Here is a 16,083-nt window from a genome sequence, read left to right on the forward strand (position 1 = left end):
TCAGTCCTGGACCCACTAATTATGTTTAAAATATATGGTAATGATGATCATCATAATTTATGCAGCTCTGCACTGATTTCTGGCGCACAGAGCTGATGGCACCGGAAATCCACCTGCTGGAGATTCGTGGAGACCGTGGCGCCCAGCGGGGAGCTCATAAAATGGTCTTCGCTTGAATCTCCCAGCCCACTGTGTTACAAAAGCAATGCTGCGGGATGGGAGGATCACCCCCCATGGTTTAGAGAGCTACCAGTCAGTGGATGTAGTATCTGCAGTTCTTGCAGCCACTGAAAGCGGTCACAACTACTTGGACTACAGGTAGTCACACCATTCTGAGGAGTCCATGTAAATCAGGGGTCTCCTAACCTGGCCTGGGGAAGGAGGGTGAGTGTGCCAGATTCAAGAGGTTGGGAGGGGCAGAGTTAAAAGGGGAAATGGCCTGGGGGGAGCCTGCAAAGGAGAACCTTGTCTTTGCCCAACAACAGCTTGTGATTCTAAAACTGTTGGACTTCCTGCATAGCGTGGGCCTCCCCACACCACTTGTAAATTAAGGGTGGCATTGGGATGAGACCTTAAATGGCCATTAATTGCTTAACAAAAACCTGCTCACTAATGCCGAGTTTGGGTTTTGCCAGGGCCATTCCACTCATGAGCTCATTGCAGTCTTGGTTTAAACATGGAAAAAGAGTCAACTCAAGATGAGGTGTGAGTGACTGCCTTCACATCAAGGATCCCTAGCAAAACTGGAGTCAATAGGTATCAGGGGGAAAACACTCTGCTGGCTGGAGTCATACAAAGGAAGATAGCTGTGGTTATTGGAGGTCAATCATCTCAGTTCCAAACATCACTTCAGCAGCTCCTCAGGGTAGTGTCTAAGGCCCAACCATCTTCAGTTGCTTTATCAGTGACCTTCTCTCCACTATATAGTCAGAAGAAGGAATGTTCACTGATGATTACACAATGTTTAGCACTATTCACAACTCCACCAATACTGAAACAGTGCAGTAACAAGTGGCAAGTAACATTTGCATCACACAAGTGCCAGACAATGACCATCTCCAACAAGAGAGAATCTGACCATTGCCCTTTAGGTTCAATGGCATTATCATTGTTGAATCTCCCACTATCAACATCCCAGGGATTACCATTAACCAGAAACTCAACTAGATTAGCTATATAAGGGCTACAATAACAGGTCAGAGGCTAGAAGTCCTGCAGCAGCTAACTCATTTCCTGACTCCCCAAAGCCTGTCCACTATTTACAAAGCACAAGTCAGGAGTGTGATGAATACTCCCCACTTGGCTGGATGGAGCCTCTTTTGGGGGGTCATCTCTGACCTTCAGAAGCTAACGGGAAAACATACCATATCTTCTGGCCTTGACCCTCTTTAATTATGCTACTGGGGGTTTTGTACTGTTTTCCGTGGTGGAGTAGGCCTGAAGGCGCTTAGTCTGCCATCATATCAAAACTGCACCCAACAGCACTGACTCACTTTTGAAGAAAGAAGATGGACCTCCTGAAAAAGGAGGTGGATCTTCAGGAACACTCTGAGGCTGGAGGATGGACCTCCTCAATGACATTGAATCGGGAAGATTCACCTGTAGATGCTCCCGTCACGCCCTGCTGTGTTGTTCTGTGGTCCAAGATTGCTGGTGGCTTCTATTCCAAACTCTGGAAGCGACCCCAGGCATTGTTCCAGTGAGTTCCGACATCTGCCATGGCAGGCATGGGAAATTCATGCATGGGTAAAACTGATTTTTGCATTCCCACCAAATTCTTATCTTCCCCTGCCCACCACTGAACCTATCGGTGGGACCATGGGAGAGTTCCACCCCAGGCCTTTGTCATTGTTTGAATGGAGTGCTAAGTTTAATTGCCTCCCTTTCTTGCCAGCAAACAGAACCATCCGCTTCTTTTTCACAGTTCTTCTTAATATATGGGCTAAAGAACTTAATACCTGGCTACTACATTTCACACGAGTACACTTTAACAATAAATCATATTGTTTCTTGCTGATCGACATGGAAGGAATTGCTACTTGCTGCATATACAGAGGATGAGAATGCCATTCTTTAGTACATTTAATGTCCACCTTAAATTTTACACATAAAGCGTTTATAAAACATACTAGTAATGACAGAAGTATTAAGTATTAGAATGTATTCTTGGCAAGCATATATAACACCAATAATGGCATCATAATTGTATCACTGTTACTACTATGAATATATTTATTAATTAGGCCACCACTTGATAATACCAATAAAGACTTCTAGGAGCACAACCTGGAGGAAAAGCTTTTTCATGTTAGCTTACAAAAATCAAATTGGAACATCAGACTGGCAGCACAATACCTGAGTTCAGGATGCTGAAATTGGTATTGTTTGGAGACAGGCTGTTAGTTCTCTGAAGCCTTCGAATGGATCGTTTCCCTGACCAGTTAATCGACAGGACCTCTGGCTTCACTGGACCCTGCCTACAAATAACAGATAACAGTTAGTCTTCATGCTGATTTTATTTTTAGCCTTGCTAAATATTGGAGTTAAAGAAATATCTCCAAAAAGTAAGATGCTATCCAGTTTTTTATTGTTCTTTTCAGATGGAATTGGTCAATTGTTTAAGAGATCTATGGTAAATTTATATTTCTGTGGCCCTACTTAATAGAAGATATACTCTTTGCAAAGCTGCAAGATTATTCTTTCTTCACTTTACATGACACATAAATCACTCTTGGCTAATGAAATTAATTATAGAAGGAAACACTTTATTAATTTATTTACATAATACAATTTTATTTGTTTGTGCTATATGCCTTATCTATTTTTGTTTTATCATCCTTTTAAATATTAAATCAAGTTTGAAGAATGGCAACTTCTCAAGCGGCCCCATAAACTGTGAATCTGTAATGAACAATCCACCCATGTAGCTAGGTGATTTATGAATTAAGCTGTTCAGATGACACAATTTCTAAGTCTGTTTGAAGAATGTACAGGAATCATTTGATATCCTGCTTCAAGTGACACTAAGGAAAAATGTCTGTTTTACATGTTCTCTATTGTGCGGTAATGACATGAAATCCATATAAGCTTTCTACCATATTAGGGACCAGATTAGAAACTACAAGATATATTATGAAGTTGGCCTAGAAACCAACTTTTTTGATTTTGGCATTAGGGCGAGCATAAGGTATTTAGTTCCAGGTATGATTCGATAGACCCACGAGGAAGTTTTAGTTTAAACAAATTTTATTTAATAACACTGTTAAAATATAATAAAAAGAATCAGCATAGGCCTTACCAATTGAAAATACTTAAACACGACAAGGTATAATTCTTAACAGTTAGCTCTCTCTATAGTTCCAATAGAAGCAATATCCTCACAAACATAAATCCCTCTTCAGAATAAGTTAGCAAAAATACACAGGCTTACATGAGTTACTAGACTTCCAGCCTTTTAACTCCACTGGACAGATACAGAAGAACACCTGTCTTCTGTCTCCCATACAGCAGCCTCCAGAGAAAGATCTATCTTCAAGCAGCAGAACTTCAGAGAAAGAGGCCTATTTTCTGGCAGACCCCAGTCTCGAAATCCAGAGACAGACCAAGAGTTATTTATTCTCTCTACAGATCCCAAGCAGCACCTGACTTGATTTCCCTGTGTAAGCCAAATCCTGCCCAGTCACATGATATTTTTCTTGCCAATCAACCTGATCAAGCCCTACTCTGAAAAACCCAAGGGGAAAAGACTAAAATAACAATACTGCATTCGTCCAGATTAAAACAAACATTCTATCAATTAATATCAATTATGCTGCTGCAGTAACAATAGTGGTTGCTGGTTACAGACAAAATGGCACCAATAAATAGGACTGATTGTTTAAAAAAATCCTGCACAAGAAACATTACATAAATGCTTTTTTTAAAGGCAAAGTATGTTCACAACCAATGGAAAATTATTACCTATCTCTTCTGGAGAATTCATGACAAACTTCTTAATTGATCAATTCAAAAAATGTAAATGCATTTCAATTATTAAGGAAACATCTGGATCCTGCAATATCTGCGCAATTAATATGGCTACTGAATCTGTACCCAACAGGAAAGGGAAAGAAAAGTTTTTCTCAAGTAATTAATCAATTTTCCTCCCAGCAATCACCTGTCACTGAGAACAAGTGAAGCTGCTAGGTACTGCACTATTAAAATTAAATACAGTTTTCATATATCATCAGTATTTTATTCTGGTTGGTTACCCGGAGCAGGTAAGTCTGGGGTATTGGGCAGGGAGGGTTTGGGAAAGTTAAGGGAGGTGGTGGGTGACTGGTGGGTGGCTGGAGGGGGGGGGGGGGGGGTGGATAAAGTCTGCAAGCAGGTGGAAGGAAGAGGGGCAGTTTTGATTTTAGAGGGACTGCCCACCAATCAACAAAGGGTAGCCTCAAGGATTGAACGCCCACCACTTCCTTCCCGCTCTCTGAAGCTTTAAAAAAACGGTTGCCTGTTCCCGTCTAACTCTTTTATAGCATGGGCAAAGTATTATCAAGATCAATTGGCCTGATAACAAGCCTGATTGACCCTTGATTACTTATTACATGATGGGTGGGCTGCCCATTATGGAGGTATTATGGGGGTGAGCTCCAGGGTGGCAGGAATGTGGTGGGGTGGGATGGGCACCTGCCCTATTTTACGTGACCCCCCCCATCCAAAACATGTGTGGCGGGAACATGTAATATACGGCCCATAGTTGGGGGCATTTGGTAAGGTGATTACAATTATACGTTTGCCACCGAGAAGTATCCAGTAGTCAAAAGATAGGGTTTAAGTCCTTCACTTGTTATTTGAAAATAATTGGAAAAATGGCAAAAGGCCCAAAAATGAGCATGAACATCAGGAAGCATAATTTATCTGCATCCATTGCTTCCAACAGGCAAGTGGCTGCACACTTCAGAACGGTCCCCGAGTTCATCTGAGGCTTGCACCCACTTAAAACCAACCTGCAGCTGTTAAAGAGGAAGTGCATCTGGCTGCAGCAGGTGCTGGAAGTAAGAAGGAAAGGTATTCTGGGCAGGATAAAGACTGACATATGGTGGAACAGAGCACAGAGCTGCTTCAATGTTCTCAGATACAGCGCAGGAGACCATAGGGCAGGAAGTGGAAGGAGCAGAGAGGTCTTTATATCCACATGGGACCAAGCCTAGTAGAGGCCCTAATATTTAGCAGGCCTTTTAACTAGCACACTTTGGCACTTAGCAGTTTCAGTGGCCGCTTCTGATCTCCAGTGGCCGCCTCTGATCTGCGCCCGGGGTTGGCAGACCTGACTCCTTTCCACACCTCAACCCTCTCCTAAAACAAAAATCCTGCCACTCGGGCAATTTTTCCTGATGTAGATGCGGTGATCTGAGAATTTTGCCAGCTCTGTGCATCTTAGGAGCAAAATTAATGAATTGGCCTAAATCTGCAAATACCTGGGTTGGAATTTTCTAAAAAATATTCTAGGCTGGAATCTTCCAGCTTTTCATTCCATGCCACAGCTGCCAGCAATGACGGAGAATTTGGCGGTCAGTCAAATCTCTGTTCACTGGAGCAAGATCGGAGAATCCCAGCTGTGGGCGAGGTCAGAGAATCTGGCCCCTAGTGTCCTAACAGAGTAAAATGGGAGTCCTCCATGATGGTCTTTTGGGCAAGCTCAGCACTGCAACCGTCCGGCACTTTGGCAAGTTTTCTAACAGTTGGGAGATTTGTGCCAGTTGGAGGGCATGGAGCCAAAGCACGTCGGTGAAGTTGGCTTCAGAGCACTTGGTTGCCATTGCACAGAGCATACTGCTCTGCTATTGAACCAGGAGATCTCCTCCCCCCCACAGACATTGGAACCCCCCCCCCACCCCCGCCATCATCGGTTGCATTGTCAGCCCCCCCCACACCAACACAGATCACCAGTATCTGGGCATCAGGACCCTCCTGATAAGTTCACTGGTGGATCTCTGTAATGACCATCCCTCACAACCCCCTCCACACCCCACCCCTGCACACCCCTTCGCACGACCCCACCTCCCTTGCAGAGCTCCTCCTTTGCAGAGTTCACTCCCACTCCCTCTCAGGCCCCATCCTCTCAGGCCCCACCCCCTTGACAGTTCCCCTGGCACACTTATGGTGAACACAGTAAGAGTTTTAACAACACCAGGTTGAAGTCCAACAAGTTGATTTGGTAGCAAATGCCATTAGCTTTCGGAGCCCTGCTCCTTCGTCAGATGGAGTGGATATCTGCTCCCAAACAAGGCACACAGAGACACAAAATCAATTTACAGAATACTAATTAGACTGTGAATCTTTACAGCTAATCAGGTCTTAAAGGTACAGACAATGTGAGTGGAGGGAGCATTAGGCACAGGTTAAAGAAATGTGTATTGTCTCCAGACAGGACAGCCAGTGAGATTCTGCAAGTCCAGGAGGCAAGCTGTGGGGGTTGCCGATAGTGTAACATGAACCCAAGATCCCGGGTTTAGGCCGTCCTCATGTGTGCGGAACTTGGCTATCAGTTTCTGCTCAGCGACTCTGTGCTGTCGTGTGTCGTGAAGGCCGCCTTGGAGAACGCTTACCCGAAGATCAGAGACTGAATGCCTGTGACCACTGAAGTGCTCCCCAACAGGAAGAGAACAGTCTTGCCTGGTGATTGTCGAGCAGTGTTCATTCATCCATTGTCGTAGGTCTGCATGGTTTCCCCAATGTACCATGCCTCGGGACATCCTTTCCTGCAGTGTATCAGGTAGACAACGTTGGCCGAGTTGCAAGAGTAGGTACCGTGTACCTGTTAGATGGTGTTCTCACGTGGGATGATGGCATCCGTGTCGATGATCCAGCACGTCTTGCAGAGGTTGCTGTGGCAGGGTTGTGTGGTGTCATGGTCACTGTTCTCCTGAAGGCTGGGTAGTTTGCTGTGGACAATGGTCTGTTTGAGGTTGTGCGGTTGTTTGAAGGCAAGAAGTGGGGGTGTGGGGATGGCCTTGGCGAGATGTTCGTCTTCATCAATGACATGTTGAAGGCTCCGGAGGAGATGCCGTAGCTTCTCCGCTCCGGGGAAGTACTGGACGACGAAGGGTACTCTGTCCACCGTGTCCCGTGTTTGTCTTCTGAGGAGGTCGGTGCGGTTTTTCGCTGTGGCGTGTCGGAACTGTCGATCGATGAGTCGAGCGCCATATCCTGTTCTTATGAGGGCATCTTTCAGCGTCTGGAGGTGTCTGTTGCAATCCTCCTCATCCGAGCAGATCCTGTGTATACGGAAGGTTTGTCCGTAGGGGATGGCTTCTTTAACGTGTTTAGGGTGGAAGCTGGAGAAGTGGAGCATCGTGAGGTTATCCGTGGGCTTGCGGCACAGTGAGGTGCTGACGTGACCGTCCTTAATGGAGATGCGTGTGTCCAAGAATGCAACCGATTCCGGAGAGTAGTCCATGGTGAGTCTGATGGTGGGATGGACTACTGTTTTATCACACAAGGTTAATGATATTTTTGTTGTAGTGGAACATGAGTACTAAAGTGAAGTGAAGGGGGAAATGACATTTAGTGGAAATTAAATATCTAATGAGCCTGTAGTACCTGATTCATTTCACAATCTGTTGAAAAGGTCACCCATGTAATACATTGAACAGTATCAATGTGAGTATAGGAATTAATAATGAAGCCAAAGATTACTGCATTGGAAAGTGTAAAGTTTTTGCAGGTTGACAGATCAGCAGTGAAAAATCTTTAATTATGAGCTACATAGACTACAAAATAATTATTTTGTAGAAAGTAAAATAATTCTACATTAAAGTGTACAGTTGTGTTCCTGTATAAATAAAATAAACTAAACTGAAAAATATTATCAGAACTTGGGATGGTTGAATATCCAGGCCCTGATGGCATGTTTTTATGTTTTCATGGAACGTGAGTGTCATTGGCAAGGCCAGCATTTGATGATCATCCCTAATTTCCCATGAGAAGGTGATGGTGAGCCGTAGACTGTTTGAATAAGTTGCACAAGAGATAGCAGAGGATCTGGCCAACAGGCTTTCACTCTTCATGTTGAAAATTGTGCCACGTAACTGGAGAATTGTCAAGTTAACAATCTTGTTCAAAAAGGGAGAGAAGGATAAGTGTAGTTAGCTTTACATCAGTTGTAGACGGGCTTTTCGGTGTTAAAGTATTTAATAACAGGAATTTGTATAAGGACAACTCCCATATGATATTTCCCCTCATGAGATGCTTCCATTCTGTGATTCAAGAGGGACTTCATTCTGAAAAATGTAATTTGCCTGTAAATCTGCTCTGCCAGCTATACGTTATTGAGTTAGTTAGTGATGAGGAAACTTTAAAACCTTTTTGTTTCAGATTTCCAGCATCCACGGTATGCTGCATTTAAACTTTAAAAAGTGTCACATTTCTCTCTTCATTTCCAGCCAAAGCCTCTATTAACCTTTGAGCGGGATCAGTGCTATGTAAGGATGGATTGGAATGCCATTAAAGTGTATCTTTCAAGGAACTCATTTGTCAAATGCTATGCTTCCACCTTTCAACGCCTTCGTGCCAAGGTATGTCGTTTTTTCAACATCAATAAACTGGCAACGCGTTATAGTAAACAGGAAAAATGTCAGTCCTCATGGAGAAATAAGAAAGCAGAACAGATTGACAATGAAGGGCTTGTAATTCTAGATGCTGTTGAGATCATAAGATTTCAAGATTCATTTGTGCAAATTCAGTGAGTATCATCCAAATCCCGGCTGGTACTCACTATCGCTTTCATTCGCCAAGGTCTTTCACCATCTGCTCTTTATTTTTAAATACTTTTTCTTAATTATCAGGCAGAAGTGCCGCAGCAAACTAAAAACCAAGCAGTACAATCTAACAAGTATTTAACTCAGTTGATGTAATTAGCTATCTTTTTTTAATTTTTTTACCTGTATCTCTCTCTATTCTCCTTATCCCACAATATGATCTTCTGTTTCTTTTTCTCTTGTCCCAGTTTTTTTCTTTCTCACTCAGCTCACATATGCCTCTTTCACTCAGTGAGTGGAATTTAATAGAGTTTGCCAGAATAGGTATGATGGTGGGGGGGAACAGATTTCCAACATCTGTCCCCATTTACTTTGGGGTCTGGAAGAACCTGATACACAAATCTCACCAGCCAGTGGCGTGATGTCAGTTAGGCTTATTAATGAGCCACCTGTGAGCAGTTTTCCCTGAGCCCACTCGAATTCAGTGGTGGCCCAGGAATTTACTGGTACTTGCACAGTGCTACTGTGCCTCCTAAAGGCTGTCTAGAAAACCTCACTGGATTTGCCTGCAGCAAGTAACATTTTTACTGCTGCAGTTCTACATCTCAGATTCTTAATTTTTCTGGACTTCTCAATTCTTAAATTCTCAATTCTTATTCTTGTCTTAATTCGTGCGCTGCAAATTGGCTAACTGTCGCTTCATGAAAAAGCTGGAGGCTTAAATGAAGCTATGTGGGCACATTGAGACGTGTGTTTGTTGTGGTCCTTAGTTATCGACCTGGCTGCAGCAATGAACAGAACACTTCTAGAACTCCATGATGGAAGCAGAGCCTTCTGAGACTGAGCTCCTGTGAAAGGTCTAGGAAAGTGCAAAGTGCAATACATCCTCCTCATTGGGTAGTACTGGTCTGGTTCTCTTCAGGCTTCCCTTACAACCTCAATCATCCCTTCTTCCTCCAGCATATGCATCTTGCTATACATATCAGATCTCAGCTCAGTAATTATCTTGGAATAAAATATTATCAAAGGCAAGTTAGAAAATCTAAAAGCTCCCTGAAGATAATAGTAAATTTATTTTGCCAATATCTGCATGTGTCTGAAGAAGATGGCTAATTGTCAATTGTCTTGTTGTGTCATTACTCCTTCCCTCCATGCTGTTCTACACTGGCTCTGGAAGTCTGGTTGACAGAAAGGTTGGATGTAGCATTGTGGAAGGATCCCCAGGTTACAGAAAACCTGACAGACCCAGAACATGAATGCTCCTTCTGTGGTCCCTACTTAAAGTCAAAGTGTCCATGAATTTGTTAGAATATTTGACAAAAAAAGAGGTCACTAATCCTTTCAGATCTTATCCTTACCTTGCATGGATTAAATGTGACCACAGTTTCACATTAATGTGATCAACTAATAACAGCCCATTAAAATGGCTTAGCAGGCCACTCAGTTGTGTCAAACAGCTATATAAATGACAAGAATAAAACCAGATGGATCATTCAACTGAATCAGGAAACAACAAAGGCACACCAAACCCAATCCACTAAAGTCATCTTCACTAACATCTGGCAACCAACAAAAATGAATCATCACAGGTGGAGTCCCAGTGGCATAAGTTTGGAGTGACTGTACCAGGAAATCTTCAGCATTGATTCTGGATGCCCTGATGTGTCATGGGTTTTGATCAAACATGGGCAAAGAAACCTCCTGCTGATTACCACCTACTGCCCTCTCACATGAGATGAATCAATATTCCTCAATGTTGAAGACAATTGGGATGAAATACTGAAGTCGCAAGGACACAAACTCAAATGCCCTCTGAAGTGCCCTAGTCAGCTATTTAGTTATGTCAAACCCTCTACAATGGACTGCAGCATTTCAAAAAGGTGGCATCTTCTCAAGGGTTGGGTAATAATTTCTATCTTTATCAGTGATGTCCACGAACAGTGGGAAAGTACGAAGCTAGGTATCTGGACAAGCATTGCGCATCAGCGGACAGGCCCAAGTATCTGATCTTCTGAAGTTCAGTTTCAGAGATATTTTTGGAGGGGTCCAGACAGTCCAAATCTGCCCACCAGACATTTAAGCTTCCATGGCAATGACTACACAAGTGTCCAGGTCATGTCTTCCGAAGCGTCCAGATGCAGAACAGCAAAAGCCTCAACATTCACTGCTGCTGGCATCGGAAGATCCTGGGTCAATATTTTTGATGCAGCAGTGCAAATAACATTAATGTTTTTTGCTGGTGAACTGCATAATAACTTGGCCTCTGTATTGTAATTGCTAGATCGAGAAGCAACGTTCTTTGACTGAAATCTCAAGTGATGCAGCCTCAAGTTAACAACATCCTGTCACACTTGGTTATGTCTATGTTCTCACTTGTTTACTATGCAAAACTCCAGGGCAAATGTTCTGTGTAATGCTCTCATACATATTTCTCATTCTGTAGTTGTTTTCTTTCTGTTTCATTTATGAGCATTGAAATGATGCAGAATGATATTAGCATGGGGCTGTTTAATGCTGTCATCCCTGGGATATCTTCATAACTTGGATTTGTTACACATTTAGAATGGTATTGATGAATATCGCTGGAAACTGAATGCATGGAATACCAATAAAAAGTCTATCCTGAAAGTAATTTTTAAATGTTGCCCTGATGGCTGCCTCTGGTAATTTTATGAATCTTAACTCAGAAGAGCAAAAGGGTTGGATGTAGGTGGAGGGTTGACATTGGGAAAAATGTCAGTGCACCAGGAAACTATTGCTCCAACCCACTGATGTCCATATTTCACTCAAATGCTTTAACCTCTCTGCACACAACCCCCACCAGAGATGCGGGTTTACAATAAACATGTTAATCTTTCAATACAAGTTGTTATTGTTGTTGTGTACGGGCTTCTCAGGCTTCCTAAAACTCATCATTAAAGGTGAAATGTGTATACAGCAGAAATCGCGGTGCTGAAGCAATCTCAGGGAAAGATGACAATATCCATGAAACAGGTCTACAGGGAGAGGTTGAGTTTCCATGACATGGCTAAACAACAGTGAGACAGGAGGCTCAGGATGTCATGTTACTTAGAAGCAGACACTGTAGTCTCCTTGAAGAAGACCTACTACTTACTGGGCCTTGGGCCATACTTTACCTGGGGAGCACATTACCTGTGCTTTCAAAGTCACCATCACCCTATATCATTTTTTGCCTCCAATCCTTCCAGGTCCCTGTAAGAGTGAAAGAGGGCCCTGCCAAAGACTGCTCCATCTGCAGCTATGTAGGGTAGACTCAACCACCTGGAGAAAAGACAGGACGTCTACTAATGATTGTGAAATGGGCTATGGGTGAAAGTGAAGAACGTAAGAAAAAAGGAGCAGGATTAGATTATGCGTCCTTGAACCTCCTCTGTCATTCAACACAATCATAGCTGATCATCAATATTAACTCAATTTTTCTGCCCATTCCCCATACTTTTGATTCTCTGAGAGGCTGTGTCCCTCAGCATTAAATATACTCAGTAATAGTGCCCACAACTTCTGGGCTAGAGAATTCCCAAGATTCACAATCCTTTGAGTGAAGAAATCTTTCCTCATCTCAGTCCAATGTGGAAGCACATTGAATGAAGTGCCGACTTTGATGACTCTTTTTGTCATTGCCCTCTCAAGGTCCACTCACACCTCCTGATACCACTTTACTGGAGAAAACTTTGACGCAGATCCATGCGGTCTTGTAAAACCAAAACTAAGGTTGACTTAAGGTGGCAGATATGTTGCCATCCAGCATCTGCACAGTGGTGTTTAAGGTATGCACAGATTAATTTGATTGGACCATATGAAAATCTATGGTATTGGTCATTCTATCCATGTGAGGTGATATCATCTCAATGGCCTACAACGTCATCCTACTCATGCTTGAGGTCGACACCGTCCAGGACAAATTAACCCAATTGTTTGGCACTCCATCCACCATCTCTAACATCCATTCGTTCCATAACTAACACAAGGCAGCAGCAGTGTGTACCTTCTCACCAAGGTTCCTTCAACAGCACCTTCCAAATCCTCAACCTCTACTTCCTCGAAGGACAAAGGCAGCAAACATCATCACCTGCAAGTTTTCCTCAAATCCATAAACCATTCTGACTTGAAAATATATCACCGTTCCTTCACTGCTGCCGGGTAAAAATCCTGGAACTCCATCCATAACAGCATGGTGGGTGCACCTACACCAAATGGACTGCGGTGGTTCAAGAAGGCAGCTCACCTCCACTTTCTCCAGGGCAATTAGAGATGAAATAAAAAGAGCAATTAAATGCTAGCATAGCCCGTGAAGCCCACATCCCGTGAAAGAATTTTTAAAAAATCACAGCCTGCCTTTCTAATGTCCCTCTTTTGTCAATTCTTAGCTCATCCAGTATCTCAATTACTTCCACCTTCACTCTAACTTTGTTAGCAACTTCTTCCTTGGTAAGACAGATGCAAAGTACTTGATTAGTATCTCAGATTGCCCTCTGTCTTCAAGCATGGATCCCGTTTTGGCCCTAATTGGCACCACCCCATTTCTTCTTAACATCTTACTATTTAAGACTTGCAGAAGGCTTTAGAATTGCCCCTTATATTAATTGTCAGTCACTTCTTATACTCTCTCTTCATTTCCTTTCTTGCTGCTTCTCTGAACTTTCTATAGTCAGCTTGATTATCACTTGTATTATCAACATTATTTCCACCCTTTTTCTGTTTCATATAATCTCTTCTGTCATCTAGGGAGCTCTAGCTTTGGTTGTCCTCCCTTTACCCCTTGTGAGAATGTACCTTGGTTGTATTCAAATCATTTTTCTCTCAATGCAGCCCATTGTTCCATACTGTTTTGCCTCTCAATCTTTCATTCCAATTTACAGCGACCAGTCCATTTTCATTAAAGTGAGATTGCCTTACTTACTTTCTTTTCTACCAATTGTTTAATGGCTCTGATAGATTGAAAGGAGAAAATTAAATGTAGGACAGTGACCCATTTCTTTGTCATTTGAAATCCTCTAAACCTGGCTTGTCCAAAGTACGACCCATGGATGGATGTGGCCTGTGAAGCACCTCCATGCAGCTCCCGGCAGCAGTTTCAAAATCCCGGTCAAAGAGGTGAGTTTCAAAGGAAGATTCTTCTTGGACCTGCTCCTCCAATCATGAGTCATTGCTCTCTCACTTTTGTTCTGCTAGGCAGACTAGTAAGCCTATCAGCATCAAATGAGGGAGAGATACAGTGAAATTGATGAGTGTGCTGAAGACTGCTGGGCCAAGGAAAATAAAGCAAAGGCAAGGCTGGAGCCTGGGGAACTGGGTACATCACGGTGACACGATGGCACAATGGTTAACACTACTGCCTCACAGCATCAGGGGCCCGGATTTGATTCCCGGTTTGGGTCTCTGTGCGGAGTTTGCATGTTTCCTCCGGGTGCCCCGGGTTCCTCCCACAGTCCGAGACGTGCTGGTTAGGTGCATTGGCCATGCTAAATTCTCCCCCAGTGTACCCAAACAGGTGCCAGAGTGTGACGACTTTCACAGTAACTTCTTGCAGTGTTAATGTAAGCCTACCTGTGACAAATAAATGAACTTTACTTTTACTTTTACATCTGACCTGAAGCTCAGAGAGAGCGAATTCCAGTCAGGGCCTGGAAATCAAGGTGGATTCAGGACCCGGGAGAGTGTATTCAAGTCACACCCTGGAGGGCATGTTTGAGTCGAATCCCTGGAGAGCGGGTTTCAGCCGGAGCCCTGGAGAGTGACTTTGAATGGTGGCCTGGAAGAGAGAGTTCAAGTCAGGGTCTAGGCGGCTGAAGTTTTGGCAGGCCCTGGGAGGGAAAGGCCTGGAGGAGAGACAGTGCCATGGTGAATGTGTGAGTGGGAGTGAGTGAGTGTGCTGGTGTGAGTGAGTCTCATTCACTCTTCCCAATACATGCATCCTTTCACGCTCACTCACCTACATATGCTGCCCCTTGTTACTTTTATTACTTACTCTTTTTAACCATTAACCATGTATTGCTATGGCATTGCTGTTCTTTTGCTCAGCAATTGTTTCTTTCCTTAAAATCTCAACTTTTAAAATTCAGTTTATTTTTGTGCCAAACCTTATCTTTCTGAAATTTGTTCATTGGCCCCTTGAGTGAAGACAATATGCAAATATGGTGCCCTAAGTGAAAAGGTTGGGCAGCTTGCTCTAAACTAAGTATACTGACATTTCAGTAGCAACACCAGTCACAGAGGGGAGGCAGAATTAAACAAATCAAAAGAGATTGCGCTTAATCATTTCACGCAAATCGCAATAAAATAAGCACTCAGTACATAATAACCTCCCCCACTCCTACTTACAATGCCAAGTATTGGCATTTTGACATGTAGATCAGTTAATTACAGGCTTTTCTTGAAATCACAAATAACTTCACTGTAAAACAAATGTCTTTCCATTTGTACTGTTAACTAGGTCATGCATAATTCAAAATGCACGAAGAGATTTCGCAAACTCCAAAATGGAAATTAAATGGCATGGCAGGTTCATTTCTCATTTCATTTATGTACTTTGGACCCTCACCAACTAAATCCACATGGATAGCTTTTTACCTAAATTTAGAAATTTCTGTTTAATGCCCACCACTTATAACCAGCAATTCTTAATAACAAATTGGCTCGTTAAAAATGGTGCGGACTTTAATAAGAGAGTACTATAACCTAACTTGTGATATAAAATAAATCATAGAATCATAGAAACCCTACAGTGCAGAAGGAGGCCATTCGGCCCATCGAGTCTGCACCGACCACAATCCCACCCAGGCCCTACCCCCACATATTTACCCGCTAATCCCTCTAACTACACATCTCAGGGACAATTTTTTTTTTTAACCTGGCCAATCAACCTAACCCGCACATCTTTGGACTGTGGGAGGAAACCGGAGCACCCGGAGGAAACCCACGCAGACACGAGGAGAATGTGCAAACTCCACACAGACAGTGACCCGAGCCGGGAATCGAACCCGGGACCCTCGAGCTGTGAAGCAGCAGTGCTAACCACTGTGCTACCGTGCCGCCCAATCTCAAAACTATTTTGATTTGATTTATTATTGTCACATGTATTGGTCTACAGTGAAAAGAATTGTTTCTTGTGTGCTAGACAGACAAAGCATACCCTACAGAGAGAAGGAAAGGAGAGAGTGCAGAATGTAATGTTGCAGTCATAGCTGGGGTGTAGAGAAAGCACAGTAAGAAGTCTCACAACACCAGGTTAAAGTCCAACAGGTTTATTTGGTAGCAAATACCATAAGCTTTCGGAGCAATGCTCCTTCGTCAGATGGAGTGGTCTCTGTTCTCACTCAGA

At 43.1% G+C, this 16,083-nt stretch overlaps 1 protein-coding gene across 1 annotated transcript in view; it reads right to left on the bottom strand.

Annotated features, from left to right (window-relative positions):
• necab1 (N-terminal EF-hand calcium binding protein 1) overlaps window positions 1-16,083 on the bottom strand; it is a 166,980-nt gene that overhangs the window by 27,803 nt on the left and 123,094 nt on the right. Inside the window, exon 8 of the mRNA XM_078215487.1 lies at window positions 2,356-2,477. Within this exon, the coding sequence (XP_078071613.1) occupies window positions 2,356-2,477 (122 nt within the window). The remainder of the gene's footprint in view (window positions 1-2,355; window positions 2,478-16,083) is intronic.

The sequence above is a fragment of the Mustelus asterias genome, chromosome 7 (genome assembly GCF_964213995.1).
Source record: "Mustelus asterias chromosome 7, sMusAst1.hap1.1, whole genome shotgun sequence".
Lineage (NCBI taxonomy): Eukaryota > Metazoa > Chordata > Chondrichthyes > Carcharhiniformes > Triakidae > Mustelus > Mustelus asterias.